This window comes from Schistocerca americana, chromosome 1 (genome assembly GCF_021461395.2).
Source record: "Schistocerca americana isolate TAMUIC-IGC-003095 chromosome 1, iqSchAmer2.1, whole genome shotgun sequence".
Classification (NCBI taxonomy): Eukaryota; Metazoa; Arthropoda; class Insecta; order Orthoptera; family Acrididae; genus Schistocerca; species Schistocerca americana.
Genome location: NC_060119.1, coordinates 647,301,312 through 647,326,866, shown reverse-complemented (window position 1 = coordinate 647,326,866; position 25,555 = coordinate 647,301,312). Strand labels below are relative to the sequence as shown.

Below are 25,555 nucleotides of genomic sequence, written 5' to 3'. Positions count from 1 at the left end.
AAAGCCACCATTTGAAATTCATTGTGGGATATTTTGATATTTTCCCACTGTGGCAGCTTGATTTGGGGGGGGGGGGGGGGGGGGGGAGGGCAGAAGTAGACTCAAACTCTATAGTGTTAATGTATGAAATTTGTGGGGATTTATTCTTGCACAGTTACCTGCGCAGTTATCTATGCAGACAGTTCGTTGTGTTTGGGGAGCTCTTTAACGATGTACATATAAAGATGATTAGCAGTTAGAGTACCGGTCAGCAGCTTAATATATATATCTAGTGCAATAATCAAATGGCTGCTGAAAAAACAACTACATAATTTTGCAATTGAGGTCACCTATTTACGTGTGCAACAAGCAAAATATTTACAATGGTCAAAGGTTGTTTAGTTTGTCTCATATTACATAGTGTAATTCAGAGGTTCTGACATAGTAGTCTTACGCGTATATCAATCAACCCTTCACACGTAATCAGAAATTTCGTGCAATACTTACCGTCTTTAGTATACAAAGAGTTTAATTGTCTTGAGACACAAACATATCTTTGTGGTTTGTGATACAGGTTTTTGAATTGAAGCGGTAAAGTTATGTGACGAGCGTGGTGGTTGTAATTGAGTTGCGAGGTGTAGGTTTGTGTATGTTAATATGGCTTTTCACATAAATTTTAGTAGTGACATAATTAAGTCAGACAACAAAGTGCAGTATATTCCATGCTACATTGCAAAAAATGGAACAGCAAACGTATCGAAGTATTTTGAACCATATGTAAAAACGGATGCAAATGAAAATGGTACTTGGTTTATTACTTGAAACATATGTTATTTTCCGGAATGTTTAATAATTAGTTTTGCTTAATTGTGCCCTGTTGTTGTTGTAGTCTTCAGTCCAGAGATTGGTTTGATGCAGCTCTCCATGCTAATCTATCCTGTCAAAGCATCTTCATCTCCGAGTAACTACTGCAACGTACATCCTTCTGAGTCTGCATACTGTGTTGATCTCTTGGTCTTTCTCTACGATTTTTACCGCCCCTCCCCGCCCCCTCCACACACACGCTTTCCTTCAGTACTAAACTGGTGATCCCTTGATGGCTTAGGCCGGCCGGAGTGGCCGAGCGGTTAAAGGCGCTACAGTCCGGAACCGCACGACCGCTACGGTCGCAGGTTCGAATCCTGCCTCGGGCATGGATGTGTGTGATGTCCTTAGGTTAGTTAGGTTTAAGTAGTTCTAAGTTCTAGGGGACTTATGACCACAGCAGTTGAGTCCCATAGTGCTCAGAGCCATTTGAACCTTGATGGCTTAGAATGTGCCCTAGCTAACTATCCCTTCTTCTAGTCAGGTTGTCCCGCAAACTTCTCTTTTCCCCAGCTCTATTCAGTACCTCCTCATTAGTTACGTGATCTGCCCATCTAATCTTCACCATTCTTCTGTAGCACCATATCACAAAAGCTGCTATTCTCTTCTTGTCTAGATTTTCTGTCTGACAGACAACTCAACAGCCCATCCATTTTTTGTAATATTTCTCAATTATGCAGTGGGGACTTGTATCTTGTAACAATAACAAGAATTGCACGTTCTTCTATATCTTGATCTACACAGACTTTACTGATTTCAAAATTGTTGCATTTATATTCCTTTTTTTTATGAATGTGGCAACTACTGTATTCATATTGGATGCACATGAATAGGTAACTAATTTATAAGAACTTGCATTAAGATTTTCAATTGTTTTTGTTATATGGTGTTCAGACAGACAAATGACATCAATTTTATGGGAATCTCTGATAATTTAATTTCCTATTCGTGTGTCTCCTTACTCTAGTAACCACAGGGATTTGCCTTTGTATGGTGGACTGTCTTATGTTTTCTGCATGAGTGTAGGCCATGGTAATGATATCTCCATCTTATGGCAACTACTGGAACACCAGTATGAGATTTTGTATCGATCTGAAGGAGGACCCTCAGCAGATTGGTCATTACACCATAGAATCTCCAAAAAATCCAGATTTTTGCACTCAGTAGCTGCTCCTGTATCATCCAGGTCACCTCTAATGCAGTTCTAAAGCCAGCTGTTTTCAGCTGCTTCAACTATCCATACCTGATCTTGTTAAAATTCTTAAACATTTTCCTATGTTTTCTGTTACATATACTGTAAGCCTGCCAGATGCAGCCTTTTACATTGGTGTAGGATTGTGGATGGAGGTGTCTTGTCATGTGCTGTGGTGCTAATGAGACAACATTCAGTTTTCAGACATTTATTTCTAAGAGTTTTACAATCACTGTCTTCTTTCTAGTGCTGCCTAGCACCGGGTGTGCTGAGCCCACATTGCACAAAGATGCAGGATACACATCAGCACCTGATGATAAATCTGCTGCTGCAGGCCCTGGGATTGCCTTAAGTCAGTGCTATGGCCACATAACAGGAGGATATGGCGGCCAGTGCGACGCAACAGCCTGTCATAGCTCTGGACGAATGTTGGAGCCTCAGTGCTCTCATGACTTAAACTGCTTTTAGGCTCAGGCCAAGAAATCTGCACGTCATTATTGTCAGTTGCCAAGATGGCGTGTGGATGGAATACCCACCAGTGACACAAAGGACAGCCTAAGAGGTAGTGTCGGCATACAGCTGGTAAGGCCATACTCATACTGCCAGAGTTGCGGCTCAGCTACGCTGTTCCCAAGTTGAATAGCTTGCAGACAGGCAGATCGGTTCTTCATCCATGGAACAATGGCCTGGCCCTCATATTAGGGTAGTCACAGGTGTGATAGGCAGGCTTGCAGGGTTGAAGTTCCTTTCACAGCCAGACGGCTGTGGACTTTTAGCAGTGTACTCCAAGCTGACGGTGGCTGTAGGCTTGTTATTGTACTCAGTAGGCCATCCTTGCAAAGAGTAGAGCTGACGCTCCATTGATATCATTGATGCTGGTGGATTGACCTAACTCAGAGTGACTGGACGGAAGGCAAGGGCTTTACAGCAGTCAGGAATGTGATTCCTCATATGGTTGATGGAATGTGCTCATGTTTTCTTAGCTTTTAAGCATTCTTTGCTGGCCTAATCTTTAACTTTAGGGATTATGAGCATTCCTTTATGCTGTGCAGTGTTGTCTGAATGTTGAATCTGATGTTCTGTCGTGCACAAGCTGAGGTAATGAGCTTCTTGTGTGTTTGTACTTCTTATCTTCCAAGTGGTGACACTGGTTACACCATCGTTGCGTACTCGGGGGCTGTGTACCACTCAACTTCATCCCTGTCAATTCCAACAAAATTTTACTGCATTCTTAACTACTATTCTGGTGTGCAAAAATACCTAGATCCAAGAAACTGAATTTAAAATCACCAATTGGTTACTAGGGTGATCACAGGCAAGCTATAGATAGGTAGAAAGTGTGCTCCAAAACCACTTTGTTTTGTCAAGGTTTTGAGTTTGACATCTTCTAAAAACAAAACTGGGTCATTTCCTGTCGAGTGGCCTAAGGGTTCCCACTCGATCTTCTGCATTTTTTTATGAAATTTTTACAGGATGTACATAGGTTTTGCATAAAGCTGTGCAGTCTGATAAGTAGTATGGTAGGGCCACTAGCCAGGCCAGTTTTTTCGAGTTGTGACAGATATGAATAAATAAAGTTTGATTTACTGTTGACCAGGGTCCAAAGGGACTCCTACACTGAAACTTAGTGGTTCTGCTCAGTGTTGTAGGTATAACAGCCTAGTTGCTGAAAATGTGCCTGGTATACATCAGATTTATCACACCTTCCTGTCAAAATAGCTCATAAATTTAGATCACATTTTGGCAGCTTTTATCTTATAATTGAATGACTTTCTGATTCTGCTTTTTTTCATTTGCAATCAGCCAGTATATCATAAAGCTTGCAAGTGGCATCTTGATTACTCAAATAATTATTGAATCATTGAAAATTAATGTCGGTTTTAAAAGTCATCATTTTTGTCTGATTTTCAAAAGACTGTAGCTCAAAAGGATCTTCTTGGATTTGATTGTTCTTTGTACCATTGTAAAGTGGGAGTTAGAATTACACGGTAACTTGATGAATGTTCAAGGCAACATTTCAATGTAGTGTAACATCGGTGTTACAGATAATTCTGCACGTCACCTAAAGAACCATTCTGTGAAAAAGGGCTTATGGGTTGTTACTTTGGAATCAGCTGATCATTTGAAAGTTACCACAAAGAACAAAGTTAAAAATATATTTTGAAAACACTTTGCAGTAAAAAGAAAGCCTTTGCAACAGAAGTCAGCTACACAAGAGATGAGGCAGAGGAATTACATCAACCAGAACCAGTCAGCACAAGCCTAGCTGCAATTGGGATCTCTCTAGTGAAATTTCAGTGGATGTCAATGAGGGATGCCAGAGGTTATGCAAAAAGAAAGCAAGTGAAACTCAAGAAGCAATTGCACATAACATAGTTACTGCGAGTTGACTGAAGTGTCCAGTCCCACCCATCGGCTTTGACCCGTGACGTAAGACTGTTGCGGTGTGTGACGTCACGACGGCGCGGAGTTTGGTTTGTGAGTGTGGCGTGTTAGTAGGTGTCAATGTGTTTTGCTGTTCGTTGTGCCCTCTGGTGGTGTGTTTAGGGGTGTTGTGTTGTGTTGTGTGGTGTGTTGGGTTCAGTTTGGTGTTACTGCTTGTTCAGGGTGGTTCTGGTTTTGCCTGTGTGTGGAGAGGAATTGTTTTCAGTGAGTTAACAATTTAGTGTTTGTTGTGTGAAAGTTATTGTAGTCCTGTTCGATGTAGGTCGTGTGTTAATTTGAGTAAATTGTTGCTGCTCTTGTTAGGTATGGATATGACTGATAAAATTAACAGTGTGCGTTTGCATGCTGAGATGGGGACAAGTCCGATGGAGTTGATTAAATTTCTGCAGCTGTTTGGTTTGTTGGCAGCGGTTGTGAAGTGTGCTTTTTGTGGTCATGACAAGAAATTGGCAAAAGTTGGGGTGTCTTGGACTAGGGACTGTTATATGTGGCGGTGGTAATCTACGGCGCTCCATACTTTGTGGTTCCTGGCTCGAGAAGTCTAGGTTGGGCATGCTCGAGATGCATTGTTGACGTACTACTTTTGTTATGAATCCTCTCACAGTTTTTGTGCGCATGAGACTGGTGTGAGTGAGAGGAGCATGCTTGACTGGTTTTCGTTTTGTCGTGAAATGTGTTAGTTTATTAAGTACAGGGGTAAGTTGGGTGGGCCTGGGGTAGTGGTAGATGTGGACGAGTCACAGTTTGGGAAAAGGAAGTATGGGAGGGGTAAGTCTGTGGTTGGTGTCCGGGTGTGGGTGGGGGGGGGGGGGCTGTTGTATAGGGGGGTGGGTGTTCGGAATGTGTTTTTAGTGTTGTGGAGGGGCGGACTAAGGGGGAATTAGTGGGGTTAATTGAGGAGCCTATAGAACTGGGTTCTGCTGTAGTTTCTGATGCTTTTTCTTCTAATAGGGGGTTGGGTGAGAGGGGGTACAATCATTTAGTAGTGAACCAGTTTAGAGTTTAAAAATTATGAGACTGGGGCTTGTATGAATACCATAGAGGGGATGTGGGGGGCCGTTAAGTCAGTTCTTGGGAGGGGAAGAGGCGCTCTTCTAACCTTCGGTCTCATTTAGATGAGTGCTGTTGGCGGAAGAGCATCCCTAAGGGCTGTTGTTTTTTTCGGGTTTGTTTTAAGGGCTATTAGTAAGATGTACAGGCTGAATGTGGTTAGTTAGGGTGGTTTGTGTGGGTGGGTGGGTGCGGATTCAGGGGGGGGGGGGGGGGTGTTTAGTTGTTGGTAGTGTTTGTGAGGAGGGGTGGGGGTTTTTGAGTTAGTTGTGGAAGATCTATTTTGTTGCAGCTTTTGTTGTGTTGCAGTGTGTGATTGAGATTTCTTTTTTTAAGTGTATTTGTTATGTGTTGTTGTGGTTGGTGGGGTGGTTTTGAGTTGTGTGGTTTGTGGTATTGGTGATTTGGTATCGTGTGTTGGTTTGTAGGTATGTAGTTGAAGGGAAGTTTTCGATTCCAATGTGTGGTTGTGGCTTTGGGTTTTCTGGCATCGGGAACTGCTGTTGAGCTATACAGGTCAAGGGAAGTGTCCAATTCCAGAGGATATTGAGTTTAGTGGAATTTGGAGAGTTCTGTATTGTCGTTTTGTGTGGTTTGGTTTGGTGGTGTGTGTCTAAATTTGTTTATATTTAGTTTGTCCCCACCCATAAAACCCCCAATTTCCCACGCTTGTCCCATTATTTTGGTTTGGTTTTTTGTGGAATGTGTGTTTGTGTTGGTTTTTCGATGTATTTTCCTGTTGTCATGTTTACGTAATGACGTCATAGGGGCATATTGGAGTCGTAGTGGATGGTCGTTTCCACCGTATTTGTAACATGTGGGTCAAAGCAGACGGGTGGAATTGGAGGCTTCCTTATTTCCGTTGCTGCTGGGGGCTTTGATCCAAAAGATTTTCAAACACCCAGTACAAGTAAGACCTGTACTAAATGCTTAGATCATTGGCTGTTGATTAAAGAACTGAAAGCAATGATGCAATTGTCAAAGCAGTTAGAAAAAGTGCAGATTTTGGCATTGCCATCTTAGAGTTGGACTATATAAAAGGAATTATGCAGCAGTTTGGTGTCTCAGAAAGAAGGTTAAATATTGTAAGGTGACATGCAGAATTATCTGCAAAATCTATGCTACACTGTATTGATATGTTGCCTTCAAGATCCATGAAGTTACTGTTTGATTTCAACTTGCACTTGATTTCGTTTTTGATATTTAAATGTAAAAATGCGAATACATTCATGTAAAAAGCTAGCATGTTCGTAGATGGTGAAAAGCGTTGTGATGAATTCCAAAATAACACAGAAATAATCTAAATGAACAGATAAACATTTCTGAAACTTTAAGTCTTAGTAAATTAATTTTTATTTTAAGAAAATCAAAGATAACCAATAACAAATTTAACAGATTTTTACATAATTTTTCAAATGTGCCTACAGCATTCAAAAAGTCCATTCATTCTATGTTCATAATAGCAGTCAAAGCAGTTTTTTAACTTCTTTATTGTCTTTGAACTGGTTTGTCTCATAAATAAAACAAACTTGTTCTCATGAAACAAAATATCTTTTCAATGGAGCAAAGAAAAGTCTACTCTTAGGGGACCCTTGTGAGATATAGCCTTTTGAAAATCAGACAAAACTGATAATTTTTTTGAATTGACTTCAGTCTTTGATAATTCAGTAATTATTTGAGTAATCAGGATGCCACTTGCACAGGCTTATGACAAGGGGTTGGCTGAAAATGAGGGAAAAACCAGCATCAGAAAGTCATTGTCATAAGATATGGTATGTCAAAACAAGAACCAAATTTGTCATGACAAGATTTATGAGCTACTTTGACAGCAAATTGCGATAAACCTGCTGTACTCAGAGGAACAGTAATGCAAACTTGGTGAGTTATTCATATCCATTCTGATATGGAAAACCTGGTATTTACAAGGGCGTAGCTAGTGGCTCGGCTATACTACTTATCAAACTGTAATTACATATGAATATAATAGAGGAAAACATTCCACGTGGGAAAAATGTATCTAAAAACAAAGATGATGTGACTTACCAAACGAAAGCGCTGGCCCGTCGATAGACACACAAACAAACACAAATATACACACAAAATTCTAGCTTTCGCAACAAACGGTTGCTTCGTCAGGAATGAGGGAAGGAGAGGGAAAGACGAAAGGATGTGGGTTTTAAAGGAGAGAGTAAGGAGTCATTCCAATCCTGGGAGCGGAAAGACTTACCTTAGGGGGAAAAAAGGACGGGTATACACTCGCGCGCGCGCACACACACACATATCCATCCACATTACATTATATAATACTCATACATGCATACATCCTGTAAAATTTTCAACAAAATTGAAGAGGGATGTGGGGAGACCTGAGAAATGGATGTCGGAGAGATATCTTGAACCCTAATACTTAAAAGTGATCCTTGCATTGTGGTCATAATTGGTGACTGAATGATTTTTGGAAGTAGATTCTGTCATATTAGTGTGTCCTCCATTAATTTACCCAAAAGAAAAAGTAAACGATTTCAACATAACTCTTATGAGCACATCTACACTGGTGTGCAGAACTGAAGGACAAAAGTAAATTTTGCATAATGCGTCACTGGCAAGTAACATAGCTTGATAAAACTTTGACCATACCTAGAATGAATTTCTAGGTGTAGTAAGAAGGTACCTGAAAGAAATATGCAGTGAGAGGAACAGACATGGCACTTTTATTCAATTACTTTGAAATCACTGCTTTTATGATGGTCCCAAGGACATTACAAAAGGCAGGACATGGTTTTTAATAAGGTGCGTGAACACCACAGACAGCAGTGCATGCTCTGCAATGGTGACCATAGTTTTGGTAAGGAGTTGTTCTTCCACCAGCACTGGTTGACAACTGCTGGTTGGTCGTTGGTGCATGTGAGCATACTGCAGTATGTCTCAACGCAAATTTTAAATGGGGGAATGGGCAGGCCAGTCCACTTGCCAAATATCCTCTTGTTCCAAGAGCTTCTCCACCTGTTCATTTCAATGTGGTCATGCATTGTTGTCCATAAAAATGAGGTCAGGACCGAATGCAAATGCACCCCTGAAAAAGCGCACAAGGGGAGGAGTGCAGTGTCACAATACCATTGACCAGCGAGTACACCACATTCAAAGATTTGGAGGTCAGTATGCTCGTGCAGCATTATGCTTCCCCACACCATAACCTCTTGACCACCAAAACAAGTCATGTTGGACAACACTGGACTCGCATTCAGGAGGACGATGGTTCAATCCCGTGTCCGGCCATCCTGATTTAGGTTTTCCGCGATTTCCCTAAATCGCTCCAGGCAAATGCCGGGATGGTTCCTCTGAAAGGGCACGGCCGACTTCCTTCCCCGTCCTTCCCTGATCCGACGAGACTGATGACCTCGGAGTTTGCTCTCTTCTCACAAACAACCCAACCCAACCCCATGTTGGACAATGTTCCTGGGCATATTAAGTGTTCCCACCTCTTGCCATATTAGGTTACATTAAGAGTCAATACTGATACTGAATCAGATGCCATCCAAGAAGAACTTGCGACCCCAGTCCTCGTGCTCTTGGCTCCATCGCAAAAGGTAGTGCCGATGTGTGGGTGTTCGTAGAACACTACATACTGGACATCAGGTGAGGAAACTGTCTCCCTGTAGTAGCTGTGCCACTGTGTAGCATGACATTGCATGCCTTGCAGTCTCATTAAATGTGGTTGCAATTGTACCCACTGTTTGACATGGGTTTCAGTGTGCCTGTTGCATGCTGTAGTGATCATCTGCAGCTGTAGTTGACCACGGTCAACCACCTCCTCTCCCTCGGGTGGCATTACCCATGGTTTGGAATGCTTCTTGTGCACATGAAATGAGTTTGTGAGTAACACGAAACTTCTGGGTTACATTCATCACACTTTGTCCTCCTTCCAGATTCCTGATGATTCTTTCGCATGTGAAATTGTCCAGATGTTTGCTCCAGGCAATGTTGTACTGAAGGACTGCTTACCGGTTTACACACACACACACACACACACACACACACACACACACACACACACAGTCTTTTCTCATTCCTTCAACTGCTTCATATTGTGGGGCCAGCCCCATTTGCCTCTATAGTTTTGCTGCCCTGATGAGGGCAGATGCCATTCAACTTTCTGTGTACAATTGGGTGACCTGTGGCACAAGCTCCTGCACTTTCATTCGTTTTCACTGACTAGCTCGTTCGTAATTGTTGTAGAGCAGTGTATATTAGGCTTTACAAATTATTGCAACATACAGGAGGTCTCTCTTTTGATGGTCACATTTCAAAATTTTAGAAACATATTTTCACCAAAAGTACAGCGCTGTCTAATCGTCACTACTGTAGAATCTGTTACAATGTAATTTAATGGGATAAAATGGTGGAAGGCCCAGATAATTTGAGCTAGCTATAAATTACTGAAGATAATGTTGCCCGATTCTTCTTGGACTCGCAAATTTGAACACTACGGTTGTGTGGTTCACAGTGCCTCTCCTGTACTTTCTGCCGCTGGCGTTTCAGGCACCCACTCCGTTCTGTGTAATGCAGTGTATCTTTCAATGGCGTGTAAAGTTACAAAAAACAAAGTACAAAATGTTGAAGATGATGTGGCTGATTTTCTGTAAACTGGTGTCAACCCAATCAAGAAATGCTAATTAATGCTCAGTACAGCATTATATACTGTGTTATGCCTAGTGGAATGTTTGGCCCCTAGTGGTCAGACAGCGTCTCGCATGAACCTGTCCTGTGTCCACCACAGTGTTTTGTAAGCCAATTCTCATGAGGAAAAATGCATTTCCTTAAAATTTTTGCATTGTATCTAAGCCTGGTGTTTTCCTATGACTATGTTCGTGTTGTCATTCCGTTTTTAGTCACCCTGCAGTGTTATTTATACATACATTGCAGTTGTTACAGTTTACTATGGTTTATTATCAGTAGAATAATTGAACAGTAATAGATTTCTCTGAGTATTAATGCACAATATATTAAATTTATATATGCTCAGTTCTTGCAAATACATTTATATTCTGCAAAATATTGTAATGTACATGACAAAGTTACTTCCATTTTACCACTTATTAGGATTTCTTCCGGTTCCATTCACATATGGAGCATGGGAAGAATGATTGTATAAATGCCTTTGTTAGTGTTGCAATTAGTTTAATTATGTTTTACTATCCACGTGGTGGTTGAAACACATTCCTAGTTTTTCACTCCTACCTAATTCTTGAAACTTTGTTAGACAAAAACTGTCCCATGAAACTTTACTATCTTCGAGTGTCTACTTGTTCAGGTCTTTCAGCGCGTCTGTGACACTTCCCATTGGTCAGACAAACCCTTAACCATTTGTGTTGCCTCTTTTTTAAGCATACATTTGTGTTGCCCATTAGACCAATTTAATTATTTAATATGGGCTCCACACACTTAAGAGCAATATTCTAGGATGTGTCGCACAAGTGATTTGTAAGCAATCTCCTTATTTGACTGATAGCATTTTCTTAGCGTCCTACCAGTGAACCGAAGCCTACCAGCTGCTTTACCTATGAATGGGTCTGTATAATCAATCCATTTCATACCCCTACGAATTGTTGCACCCAAGTATTCATACAAGTTGGCTGATTCCAATTGTGAATTGTCGATGTTGTAGCCATAGGGTAATATGTTTTTTTTTTGTGAAGTGCACAGTTTCATATTTCTGAAAATTTAAGCAAGTTTCCATTCTTTCTGCCACATTGAAATCCAGATTTGATTGAATATTTGCATGGCTTTTATAGATAGCTCATCTGTGTGAAAAGTCTGAGGTTTCTATTAATATTGTCAGCACACATTTCTGGGGTATGCCTGCTGTGTCCTGCTATTAATTCCAATCCATCCACAAGTTCACTCGATACCCCCGTACAATCATACTTTCCACTATAAGCGTTGTTGTGATATCGAGTAAATGCTTATCAGATGTAAAGAAATACTGCATCTACCCGGCTGCCTTGATCCATGGCTTTCCAGATGTCATGTGAGAAAAGCACATATTGAGTTTCGCATGATAATTGTTTTTGCAATATACACTGGTTGGCATAGAGGATATAATTGTGTTCAGGATGCTTGCTTACTTTTGTGCTCTGAACGTGTTTTAGGCTCCAACAGTGGCTGCATGTGAAAGATAGTAAATGGCAGTTTCCTGAATCACTTGTGCTACCCACTTGTAGACGGGTGTGACCTGTGCTTTTTTTTTCAGCTATTGGGCAGAATTCTTTTGTTTAAGGAATGTATGATAGTTATTGATAAATCTGCTAAAAATCAATAAAAATGTTTTGTAAACAAATCACCTTACTTCTCGACATAAGTCTCCTTTGATAGATATACACTTGGTCCAGTAATCCTCCAGCTTTTTTATGCCATCGGAAAAATACATTCTGTCAGACTCTGCAAAATACTCTTTGACTGCAACTATCACTCTCTCATTTGATTTAAATTTCTTCCCAGAAGCCAAGGTTTCATAGGGAAGAGGAAGAAGTTACTTGGGACTATGTCTGAGTCTCGTAAACAGGGTGGATGAGGAACCAATTCAAAGCCCAAGTCATGCATTTTCGCCATTGTTGTCACTGATGTGTGAGGTGGTGCATTATCCTGTGTGTGCCAACCTCGGTCTTTTTTCAGCCAACACAAGTTTCACACGATCCAACAATTAAGCAGAAAAGGGTGCAGTTATGGTTCTGCCTTTTTCCAAGTACTCTATGAGGTTTATTCCTTGGGAATCCCAAAAAACAGTGGCCATCACTTTACCAGCTGTCAAAATGGTCATTGCCTTTTTCAGTGCACTTTCACCAACCTTTGTCCATTGTTTTGACCACCACTTTGACTCTGTTGCATAATGATGGATCCAGGTTTCATCAAAAGCCACAAACTGGCGCAAAAAGTCTGTCAGTCTGCAATCAAACACTGCCAGACAGTGTGGTGAAATGTTTTGCCCAATACGCTTTTGATCGACTATGAGCAATCGGGGCACACACCTCGGACAGTTTCTCCAAAACTAATTCTACATGCAAGATATTTGCACTCACTCAGTTGAGATGCCGACAGTCCCAGCAACATCATGAAATTTTATTATGTGGACTTTTGCTTATAAAACACTGGATTTTGTCAATGGATTCCTTTGTGATGACCTCAATTGGACAGCCTGAGCACCCTTAGTCTTAGGTGCTTGTCCAACCTTGGTTGGTTGGTTGTTTTGGGGAAGGAGACCAGACAGCGTGGTCATCGGTCTCATCGGATTAGGGAAGGATGGGGAGGGAAGTCGGCCGTGCCCTTTCTGAGGAACCATCCCGGCATTTGCCTGGAGTGATTTAGGGAAATCACGGAAAACCTAAATCAGGATGGCCGGACGCGGGATTGAACCGTCGTCCTCCCGAATGCGAGTCCAGTGTCTAACCACTGCGCCACCTCGCTCGGTGTGTCCAACCTTGTTTAAAGTCATTAATCCAAAAGTAAATGGTCTTCAATGATGGTGCAAAGGCCACATGAACTTCATCCAATTCTGTTTTGATTTGTGCGACAGTCAAAATCTTCAAATGAAAATGTTCAGTAACAACACAAAACAGTTTTCTCCATTTTCAGTCGCAGTCAACACACTTAAGGCCCGTCCACACACAACGATCTGTCTGCGCACATCACATCTGCACAGGCAGATCGTTGCGTGTGGACAGAAGATTTGCACCAACCTGAGGTGTGTGCAAACCTGGAAGTTGGATTTGGAGGTTTGAGCGAAACCTCTCAAATCTGTGGGTTCAAACCACATCTGCGCAGACAAGTTGGAGCGTGTGGACAGGAGATCGCCGCAAATCTGGCGCGAAACAGCTGTTTGCTCAGTATTTGTACGCACAGGGCATTAAAATGGCTGATACTCGTCAGTGTTCTCGAGAGTTTGTAAGTGAATTCATTGAAATATATAGAAACCACTCATGTTTGTGTAAGATTAAAAGTAAAGAATATAGTGACCGAGACAAAAAGACAGCAGCATACAATGCTCTAATTGAAAAATTGCGGGCAATTGATGCCTCGGCAAACAGAGAAACAGTAATTAAAAAAAAAAAAAAATTCGTTGCGAACTCTGTCTAGAATTCAGAGTGGAGTTTTGTATCCTGTAACAAAAGTTTGTAACGGGTTGCTTCTACACAGTAGCGAACTGAAAATGCCTACTCAGAAACAATGTAAACCATAGCTCATTGGCCATGTAGATATATAATCTCTAATAATATGTTTCAAACACGTCTACAACACCAAAAATATCATCTGTGACTTGGCAGACTTAATTTACTTGACTTGCCTTCATGGACTCATCCTTCAGGACAGCGTAAATTGCTTCACATGTGTTGGTATTATTTCACTCAACGCTTGTTTTGATATTGCAGTTGAAAATTCCAAATCCTTGTAGCTCCTTCCTGTTGCTAGGAATCTTAATGTTACCGCCAGCCGTTCATGAGGAGAAATTGCTCTTCTCATACAAGTATTTTTTTCTCATAATATGAGGGGTTACAAGCTTTAAGAGAGAATTATAAGTTTCGACATCCATCCGCAAATAATTTCGCCAGTCATTAGGTTCGCCCTGCAACTCTCGCAGTAAATTTACGTGAGAACACTGCTTTCGCTTTTGCAGCCACTGTCTACACCATTTTGACCGCTTTCTCTGTTTCCTGCGGTTGGTCTGAATGTTTTTTGCAACACAAGTTGCGAACACAGACCACAACAGAACTTGCTCCATTTCTATATTTCAAAATAACTGAATTAAATTTTTGACCTTTACGGGGAGCGTAGTCGCTTGTCTCTGATATTTTTTTTCTACACCGACAGATGGCGGGCGAGTAGTAGATTGGGGTTTGTGTCGTGTGAACACACCACATTTGCAGCAATCTTTTGCATGTACAGACATCTGCGTCGATGTCTGCGCAGACAGATCGTTGCGTGTGGATCGGGCTTAACTAGATCAGACAGCTGTCGACAATGAAGTGTATGCCGTACATTGTTGAAATTCTTTATATGTTCCTTGGAATAGTCAAGCTTACCAACCACAAATGCGCAACAAGAATGTACCATTCTTTCTACATCTACGGACATACTACACAAGCCACCACACTGTGTGTGGCAGAGAGTACCCTGTAACACTATTAGTCATTTCCTTTCACGTTCCACTCGCAGATAAGGCTAGGGAAAATGACTGTCTATGTGCCTCTGTGTGAGTCTTAATTTCTTGTTTCTTGTCATCATGGTCCTTGTGTGATACACACGTTGGCAGCAGTAGGATTGCAGGGTGTCTACGACGCGGGAGATCCGGGAAAAACCCGGGAATTTTTTCATCCGGGACAAAACTGGGAAAAACCCAGGAATCTTTTTGAGTTCCGGGAATTTTTCTTTGTTTTAGTTTTCAGTTAAATTTTTGTGATTTTTACTGATAAGAACCAATACTCTTAACAAAAAAATTTACTGTATCCCGCATCTGTAGAATAATACTGCAGCAACAAAACATGAACGAGAGAAAAAAAACGAAAATAAAACTTAAGTCGCAAAGAAAATGAGCCATATACAACAACAAAACACAGTGCTCATAGAAGCATCTGCCAACAGCAAAGTGTGTCAAAGGCTTTAGGAAGACTGTGCAGTGCTTCTTAACAACAAATTGCCTCCAATGAGCGTGACGTGACAGTGTTTTTACATTAGATTCGTTTTAATGCAAGATCTTTTAATGTTTCACACGTACGAACATGCGGGCTTCCTGTGTCATCGTATCTGCGCAAGTGCAGTGACGCTTGTTATCTGGCGCTCTCTGGCAACTGCTGAAACGTAACTTTCAAATAGGTCACGGAAAAATGTTGTGAATATTGCTTTGAAAATCGTTACTTTCAAAATAAATTTCCTTTTATGTAAGAAACTATGTGGAGAGAGTGTACAACGAATTTCTTAAATCACAGAGCGTTTGACTCTCATTTAAAAATCATCTCTTTGGGGACGACCATATGAAGAATTTCGAGCCCAGAAGGTCAGACATTTACGTCGTTATTAAAAAAGTTTACTGGCACATTTATGTGATGTATGACGCGCAAAAAAGATCAACAATATATGTGGAAGCTTAGCTACTCTTGCAGCTTATTAATCTTAGAGACCAATATTATATGTGATAGCTTTGCTTTTCTTGTAGCAACAATTGTACACTAATTTAAGTCATTAATTTTTCTTATTTGTGTGTTTGCGCTACTTAAGAGTGATCTTGCTATTGGCTGACTACATCACGTGTCAAATGCTGCCATCACCTGGCGAGATCAGGTGACATGAGCTGTGACTGGCTTACAAAAGCGCGTCACAATCTCGATTTTAATGCTTCGGAAAGTAACATGCGGTGTTTGGCGGAATTCGAATTTATACCTTCGTAACACGGAAATATGCAGTGTATATGTTGCTGCACATCAAAGATCTATCCAAAACGTTTTTTTTCCCCGAGTTTCATTTTCTAAAGTGCCGGGAAATTCTACGTCGGCGTATAAAACCATAGACCATAAAGGGATTGATAAGTGCCGAGAAAAAGTATATTGTCACTTAACACGGAAAAAGTGTATTTTCACCTGGGAGAAAGTGTATTTTCAACCGTGAAATCCGGGAATTATTTTTCCTTGTCCATGTAGACACCCTGGATTGTACTGTAGTCAGCTTCAAATAGCGAATCTTTAGATTTTCTCAACACTGTTCCTTGAAAGGAATGTCACCTTCTCTCCACGGATTTTCATTTGAGTTTCTGGAGCACATCTGCAACACTTGCGTGTTGTCGAATGTACGGGTAACAAATCCCGCCTCTGAAACAATTCAGTGTCTTCCTTCAACCTGACCTGTTACCGATCCAAAACACTCAAGCAATACTTAAAAATAAGTTGCATCAGCATTCTATAAGTCATCTCCTTTACGTTTGAACCACACTTTCCTAAAATTCTTTTTCCCTACCACAATCTTCTTATGCTTCATCCATAGTATGCAGTATATCATGAGAAAAGAACAAGCTGAGTTTCACAAGAGCGGTGCTTTCTAAAATGGTGCTGATTTGTTGACGTGAGCTTTTCAGTCTGTAGAAAATGTATTATATTCGAACTGAGAATATGTTCAAGAATTCTGCAGTAAACCAATGTTAAGGATATTAATCTGTAATGTTGTGGGTCCTTTTGTTTGCCCTTCTTACATACACGAGTCACCTGCTCTTTTTCCAGTCGCTTGGCACTTTGTGCTGGACAAGAGATTTGCAATAAATGCAAGCTAAGTAAGCGGCCAGTGCCATAGAGTACTCTTTGTAAAACCAAATTGTGCTTCCATCCGGACCTTGAGACTTATTTGTTTTCAACTGTATCAATTGTTTCTCTATGCCAGGGATGCTTATTACTATGTTGCCCACGTGGGACTCTGTGCAACGGTAAAACAACAATATGTTTGCATGATTCTTCTGCATGAATGATTTCTTAAAGGTGGCTTTGAAAACTTCAGCTTTCATTTTGCTATCTTCAATTGGCACACCAGACGAGTCAATGAGTGACTGGAAGGAAGCTATAATGAACTGTTACCAACTGAGGTGGCACAGGGGTTGGCACACTGGACCTGCATTCAGGACAACGACAGTTCAAACCCGCGTCCAGCATCCTAATTTAGGTTTGCCTAAATCGCTTCAGGCAAATGACAGGATGGTTTGAAAGGGCGTGGCCAATTTCCTTCTCTCTCCTTCCCTAATTCGAGCTTGTGCTTGTCTCTGGTCGCTACACACTAATCCCCTCCCTCCTGTTCTCCCAGGTGAATATCTATCCAGTGCAAGGTCAACTTTTCTTTTGAGCCTGAGCCACAGTTCTTCTACAAGCTCCTACCATTGGTGTCACAGCCAGCCTTCAGATATGACCACAGTAGATATCTGTTTAACATGAGCATTAGTGTCAACTGAAATTATGTCCCAGAGTCCATATATTTTAACAAATTATAGGGGTCATTCCCTATGAAATCAACAAGTAAAATAATATGTTTGAACCTTGATGTTTTAGAATTGTCAAATTTTTTGTCATTTTATTCCTCCTGCCTACTAAGATAAAATACGAAATTGAAGATTTTTTGGTCATTTTTGTTTTTGAGATATTAATTTTTAATGTTCATAAAATTAGGCAACTTTGAAACCAAGAAATTACCATATCTCAAAAACTCTTTGACTTAAATATTAAAATATACACAATTTTTTTCAGTTTCTTATTAACTTTAAAAATATGCACTGCTTCAATATATTTATGAACATGCTAAATTTTAACAATCCAAACATTTTAAAATTCTTAATAATCAAAATTAGAATATCTTTCCCTTTGGAAAGAAAGTGTTACATACACTATTTCATAATGTGAGGGCCAAATTTCATGGTGGTATTCCAGTGGAAACATACTGAAACAAATTTTATTTTGCTGCAATTTACATTGTCAGTTATATCAAAGTTTCACATGGTTTGCAGGCTGATTCAAAAAACTGAAGTTAAAAGAAAGTTATAGAGTACTATATAGGCACTCTGCAGTTTATCATTTAAAAAAAGTAGTTAACAGTACCATGTAACAATTAACATAAATAATGTAAGGAACAACATTAATGGAAATTGCAGGATGAAACAATACATAAAATAAGGCAAAGTTATTCACCCACCTACAATGGTCTGATGTGTGGAGCATAGACACATGTAACAGGAAAAAAAGATTCACACTACCTATCAAGCTCTTGCGTTACTTCCAGAAAAAGTATACACATTTACACACGCAGCCAGACAGACATCCAAATACACATTCCCATGATGTGGAAGAGTTATTATTATCAAAAGCAGTTGCCTAGTTTGATGGAGGTGGGAAGGGGGTATAGAAGGAAGTAGCAAGATAGTGCAAGGCAGGTCTTTTGACATGGTTCAGCAGCTGCGCAACAAGACAAAAGGGTTCACAGGGTGCAGTATATAAGAGAGATAGAGAAAAGAAAATGGGGGAGGAAAGAAAGATGGTGCCAGGGAGATTTGAGAGAAAGGGGGAAGTTGCTGGAACCAGTTGGGGGAGGGGGGGGGGGGAGAGAGAGAGAGAGAGAGAGAGAGAGAGAGAGAGAGAGAGAGAGAGAGAGAGAGAGAGAGAGAGAATCCACACATGAGTGGTGGGGAAGTGGTGGGAGAAGGCAGTACATCGAGCTGGATGGGGAAGGAGTGGTGTGGACAGAAGAGAGAAGAGAAGAGGTAGGGCAGTGAGAAACGGGTTTAGGCCAGGGGGATTTCAAGAGAGCAAGATATGCTGGAGAGAGAATTCCCATCTGCATAGTTCAGAGAAACTTGTGCTGCAGCAGAGTATCCAGATAGCTCACATACTGAAGCAGCTGTAGAAGTCCTCTCTGTTATGGTATGCAACATGTTTGACAAATGGATGGTAAAGTTCGTGGTTCGCCACAGTTTGGCGTTGGCCACTCAAGTGAATAGACATTTGGTTACTTGTTTCGCACACACAGAATGCTGTACAGTAACTGCAGCATAGATGATTAATAACAGGTTGTTGTTGTTTTTATGGGACAAGCCTTGCACCTAGGCTGATCACAAGAGAATGACACATGGGGTGCAGGGTTGGGAGCAGAATTGTAATAGGGATGGACAAAGATATTCTGTAGGTTGAGTGCGTGGCAGAACACAACTTTGGGTGGTGATAAGATATCCATCATCTTTGGGCACGACGAGATGTAATTGAAGTCCTGCTGAAGAATGTGGTAGAACTTTTCAAAGCTATGGTGATACTGAGTGATCAGAGGATTGCTGGTTAACTGGTTTGGTATGGGAGATGTGTTTTTGGATGAACTGGACAGGATATTGTCTGTCAGTAAAGGCTCTGGTACGGTTATCAGTATATTTCAACAACTACTGCTTTCCACTGCAGGTGCAATATTCTTGGGTGGCAAGGCTGTGAGGAAGAGACTTTTTGACATGGAACGGGTGACAGTTGTCAGAATGGAGGTACTGTTGGTGGTTGGTGCACTTGACATCAACAGACGTATTTCTGGTACTATCTGAGAAGTGAAAATCAATGTCTTCACTAAAGATGCCTCTAGTCAAGTCATCGTAAGATGACCCCTGACAGATGCAGTGGGCTGGGCATTGCGGCTCCACATGTCTGCTGCAGCCTATTTTCTAAACATCTCTATGCCAATGCCTCAGTGTTGCTGGAGCCCTATAGATGGCTATTATATTCGCCTGCGGCAGTTTGCACTTCACTGCTGAAAGCTGGCAACTGCACTGCCAGCTGTCAGGAATCATCTTACTCCGACTCACCTACAGGAAGGTGTGTCGTTAAATTGATAAGGTGTAGGTGTTGAGGTTATGGAAGAATGAACAAAGGATGTCCTTATTGTCACTCCAGGTTATGAAAATTTCACGAGTGAATCTGACACAGGCAAGGAGTTTTGGGAGTTGACTGGTTGGGAAGGATTATTCCATGTGTTCCATAAATAAGCTGGCATAGGACTGTGCCATTTGAGTATTCTTGGTAGTACCAAAGATTTTTTTTATAGTTTCGGGCTTCGAAAGTGGAATAATTGTGGGTCAGGATGTGGTTGGCTATGAGGATTAGGAAAGAAGTGGTTGGTTTAGTCTCGGGAGGATGTTAGGGAAGGTGTCCACAGGCATAGGAGATGTTGCTGTACAAATGATCACATCCACAGTGACCAATGAGGAGTCTGGTGGTAATGGAACAGGAATTGTGGAAAAGTGGTGAAGGAAGTGAGCAGTGACTTGAATGTATGAAGGGAGGATACTGACAAATTTGGGAGGTGTTGATCAGAAAAGGCAGAAGTTTATTTGTGGGAGTGTTTAACCCAAGTAGAATGGGACAACCTGTGGGATCGGGTTTGAGGAGCAGGTAAAAGATAGGAGTGTGGGGGTTGGTATGAGAAAGAAGATGGATTCAGGTGCTGGGAAGGACTTAAGGCCTTGAGGAGCAGCTGGAGCTCATGTTCTACTTCTGGGATGGAATCATAAGGTTTGTATGCAGAGACGTAGAGTTGGCAGATACCCTCAGCTATGCAGTCACTAAGATTCGTGACCACTGTGGTGAAGCCATTGTCTGCGGCAAGGGTAAGATGCAGATTAGTTTTCAGGTTATGGATAGCTGTGTGTTTCAAAGGAGTAATGTCTGATTCATTGGCCCCCAGGGGGTCCACAACTCTTTTGTGCATACATGCGTGGCGAGCATGGGGCCCCGAACTAGTGCAGTTCTCCTTCCTTTCCGGGCTGCCCTACCCCCGCCCCCCCCCCCCTCCTTTCCCCATCCCTCCTCCCTCCTTGTCCCCAATCCTCCTCCTCCCCCCCTTTTACCTCCCCTTCACACTCCCTCTTCTTGGGAGTAATGTATCGAGCCTTCGTCTGGAGATGGACATTTGAAGACTCCAGGATCCTGTTTCCTTTGTTTTTCTCCATCCTCACGCTTTCTTCCTCTATTGGTCTTTCCCTATGTTCACTCTTCTCCTTGCTTTCATGCCCTTACTTCTATCTCTGCCTCTTTCTCCTTGCCCTCTTCTCCTGGTCTTCTTTTCCGTGTCTTATTCTCAGCTTCGGTGTTTAAGATTCTTTCTTCTATCCCTCTCTCTCTTTCCTCTCTTCTTTCCTCCCTGTGCGTGTCTGAAGGCCGGCCCACACGTTCGCACGTGTAGCTGATGACGGGGTAACGCGTAATTCCCCACCCTGGGTGGACAAGTAAGGCACGCACATACCCCCTGGTAAAGGCCAGGCCCAGGGAGGGTGATTGCCTGAGCTGTTACCTTCCGAACGTGCCAATTGGTCCCTCCGTCTGTTTCTCGGAAGGTGTGACCTGAGGTGTGGACAATCACCTAAGGCAGGAGTGCCCTCTGAAAGGGCTCTCACAAGGAAGGAGCGCATCATCGGAGACGCTGGCAATCGTGGGGGATTCATCCGCAATGGATTTTTCTTCTTCTTCTTCCCTGTCTTCCGCCCAAAAAAGAAAGCTAGATGAAACAACTGTTCCGAAAATTCTACCACGAGCACCGAAGTTTCTTGTTGTCACATGATCTGATGGTCACGATTTCTTAACAGTTAACCCTTTTGTCATTCAGAAGGGTGTAGATGCGATTGCAGGACCAGAGAAATCTTGTACTCGGTTGTGCAACGGTACCTTGCTGTTGGAGACAGTGTGTGCCTTCCAGGCCCAAAAATTACTCCGAGCCACTCTCTGACACACATCCCCTGTACGGGTGGAGGTCCACCACACCTTGAATTCGTCGTGTGGCATGGTGTATACCAGGTCACTCGACGGACTAACTGATGATGAGATTCTGTCTTTCCTCTCTGATCAGGGAGTGACGGCCGTCCATCGGGTCATGAAAAGGGTTGACAAGGACCTCATATCGACCCGAACCATATTCCTGACATTGGACAATGTGCAATTGCCTTCACGAATTAAAGCGGGTTATGATATCATTTCTGTTCGGCCGTATGTACCCAGCCCTACAAGGTGTTACCAATGTCAGCGGTTTAACCATACCCCGCAGTCTTGTTCAAGTGCGGCTAAATGCGTTACCTGTGGCAGGGACGCCCATGAGGGTGACTGTCCACCTCTGTCCCCTCGTTGCGTCAACTGTATGGGTGACCACGCTGCCTCCTCTCGCGACTGCCCCGTCTACAAAGATGAGAACAGTATACAGGAAATTCGAGTGAAAGAGAAGGTGTCGACCTCGGCTGCTCACAAGTTATTCAATAGCAGAAACCCCACTGTGCTTCCGGCAGGGAAATACAGTACCGTTCTCGCTTCTCCTCAGCCTACCAGGGAGGTCGCTACACAGATATGCAATCTGACATTTAACGATTCGGTCGTCAGATCGACCAGTGCTAAGATCGCCCAATAAACGTCTCCACTTCCTCCCACCAACCCTAAGGCTCAATCATCATCATCATCATCATCATCATCATCATCTGCTACTGCTAAGACGAGGACCTCTAAATCAGATGCTCAGACCTTCAAAAAAGAACCGACAAGCGAAGATTTCATGCGTACCCGAACTTCACAGCCATCAACTGTTCCTTCGACAAAACGTAATTATTCAAAGAAGGCTCATAGTAAAAAGAGTTCTCCATCTCCGTTGAGCTGCATTCTTCTCCTGCACCACCCAGCGGTTGCTGCCCCCGTCATCTTCAGTTTCGCCAGGCTGCACCACTGGTAGCCGAGCATCTGGTCTTTCACCGGAGGAGGAAGCTGCCCCTCCTGACCAGCTCAGGAAGGTGGCAGACGCAACTGTTGAGTTGATGGACCATGACTCACCACCTATCGATTGCAGCAGCAGTGCTCCCTCGAAGCCAGGCCCTCAGCGGCCATCAAGGTGACCATTTCTTGTTTCTTCTTTCTCTCTTCGTTTTCTTAATGGCACTTCTTCAATGAAATATTCGCGGCATTCGGTCCAACCGAGAGGAACCAAAATTGCCCCTTCGAATGCACTGCCCGCTTATTGTGTAGGTGTCCAAGAAACGAAGTTACGCCCAAGCGATCACTATACCTCCGTGCATTTTGACCTACCCCCTGTGGCAGGTATTCCGGCCCATGGAGGGGTCATGTTGCTGGTTCGGGATGATGTCTACTACAATCCAATAACATTGCACACGGATCTGCAGGCAGTTACCGTCCAAATTACTCACCCCACTTTCACATTTTCCATTTGTACTGTTTACACTCCATCATTGTCTGCCTTTACTAGGGCAGACATGATACAACTGATTGCTCAGCTTCCTACACCATTTTTGTTGATTGGAGACTAATGCCCACCATCCTCTTTGGGGCTCTCCAGCATCCTGCCCGAGAGGCTCCCTCTTGGCAGACCTTTTCAACCACCTCAATCTAGTCTGCTTAAATACCGGTGCACCTACCTTCCTATTGGACGCAACGCATACCTATTCCCACTTGAACCTCTCATTATCCACTATCCAACTTGCACATCAGTTCGAGTGGTATACTCTGTCTGCACACGTACTCGAGCAAATCCCCTGCGTAATCCATCTACTGCATCACACCCATTCTCCACGTTCCACTAGCTGGAACATCTCCAAAGCTGACTGGGGGCTTTTCACATCCCTGGCAACCTTCCATGATCAAGCCTTCTCCGGCTGCGATAGTCAGGTCGCATACCTCACGGAAGTTATTCTCACTGCTGCTGAATATTCCATCCCTTGTACTTCCTCTTCTCCCCGTCGAGTCCCAGTCCCCTGGTGGACTACGGCATGCAGCGACACTATTCGTGCTCGGCGACGTGCTTAACGCACCTTCCAACGCCACCCTACGATGGCGAACTGTATCAGTTACAAACAGCTCCATGCACAATGTCGTCGTGTTATCAAAGAAAGCAAAAAGGCTTGCTGGGTGGCTTTTACCAGCTCATTCAACAGTTTTACTCCTTCTTCGGTTGTCTGGGGTGGCCTGCACCGGTTATCTGGCACCAAGGTCCACTCGCCAATCTCTGGCCTGACTAGCGAATGAAGTCCTTGTGGATCCTGAGGATGTCTCAAATGCCTTCGGCCACTTTTTCGCGGAGGTTTCGAGCTCTGCCCATTACTACTCTGCCTTCCTCCCCCGAAAACAAGCGGAGGAGGCCCAGCCACCTTCTTTCCAGTCTTTGAATCGTGAAAGTTACAATGCCACCTTCACCGTGTGGGAACTTGAAAGTGCACTCGCCCGGTCCTGATCCTCTGCTCCGGGCCCGATGGTATCCATATTCAGATGCTGAAGAACCTTCCTCATGCAGGTAAAGGCTTTCTTCTTCATGCCTATAATCGCATCTGGACTGAAGGTCATGTTGCCACACGCTGGCGTGAAGTAATTGTTGTTCCCATACCCAAACCAGGAAAGGACAAACAACTTCCTTCCAGTTATCGCCCCATCTCCCTTACCAGCTGCATCTGCAAGGTGATGGAGTGCATGGTAACTTCTCGATTGGTTTGGCTCCTTGAATCTCGACACCTCCTTACCAATGTTCAATGTGTCTTTCGTAGGCGCTGCTCTGCTGTTGACTGCCTAGTTACCTTGGCGGGCATTCTCTGCACCATGCACTCTTGGGGCCTTCGCGGTTGCCTCCCTCTTTTTATTAATGCATTTTTAATGGATCGAATGTTCAGGGTATGTATGGGTTCTGTTTTGTCAGATGCCTTTCGCCAGGAGAATGGGGTGCCCCAGTGCTCCGTTTTGAGCGTGGCCCTTTTTGCCATAGCTATCAATCCAATAATGGATTGCCTTCCAGCTGACGTTTCAGGCTCCCTTTTCGTGGACGGCTTTACGATCTACTGCAGCGCTCAGAGAACATGTCTCCTGGAGTGCTGTCTTCAGCGTTGTCTTGACCATCTATATTCATGAAGTGTCGCCAACCGTTTCCTTTTTTATGGTGAGAAAACGATCTATATGAACTTCTGGCACTACAAACAGTTTCTTCCACCTTCCTAGCAGCTCAGTCCCGTTGCTCTCCCATTCGTGGAGACAACAAAATTTTTAGGTCTTACATTTGACAGGAAACTTTGCTGGTCTCCACATGTGTCTTACTTGGCTGCTCGTTGTACCCGTTCCCTAAATATTCTCCGTGTTCTCAGCAGTACGTCTTGGGGAGCAGATCGAATGCTCCTGCTTCGCTTATATCGGTCCATTGTCCGATTAAAGCTGGATTATGGGAGCTTTGTCTACTCTTCTGCCCAGCCGTCCATCTTATGCTGTCTAAACTCTATCCACCATCGGGGGTTACATCTTGTGACTGGAGCATTCTACACCAGCCCTGTTGAGTGTCTGTATGCCAAAGCCGTTGAATTACCGCTAAACTACCGGCGCGATATGTTGCTTTGTCGGTACGCCTGCCGACTGATGTCAATGCCCGACCACCAGTCATATTTCTCCTTCTTTGACGACTCTCTCGACCGCCGATATGGGCTGTATGTCTCTGCCCTGTTACCTCCTGGAGTTTGCTTTT

The 25,555-nt window shown here is 42.9% G+C and overlaps 1 protein-coding gene across 1 annotated transcript in view; it reads left to right on the top strand.

Moving 5' to 3' along the window:
* Positions 1 to 542: 542 nt before the first annotated feature.
* Positions 543 to 25,555, top strand: part of LOC124625775 — a 60,215-nt gene continuing 35,202 nt past the window's right edge. Inside the window, exon 1 of the mRNA XM_047149220.1 lies at positions 543 to 781. Coding sequence (XP_047005176.1) covers positions 637 to 781 — 145 coding nt within the window. The 5' untranslated portion in view covers positions 543 to 636. The remainder of the gene's footprint in view (positions 782 to 25,555) is intronic.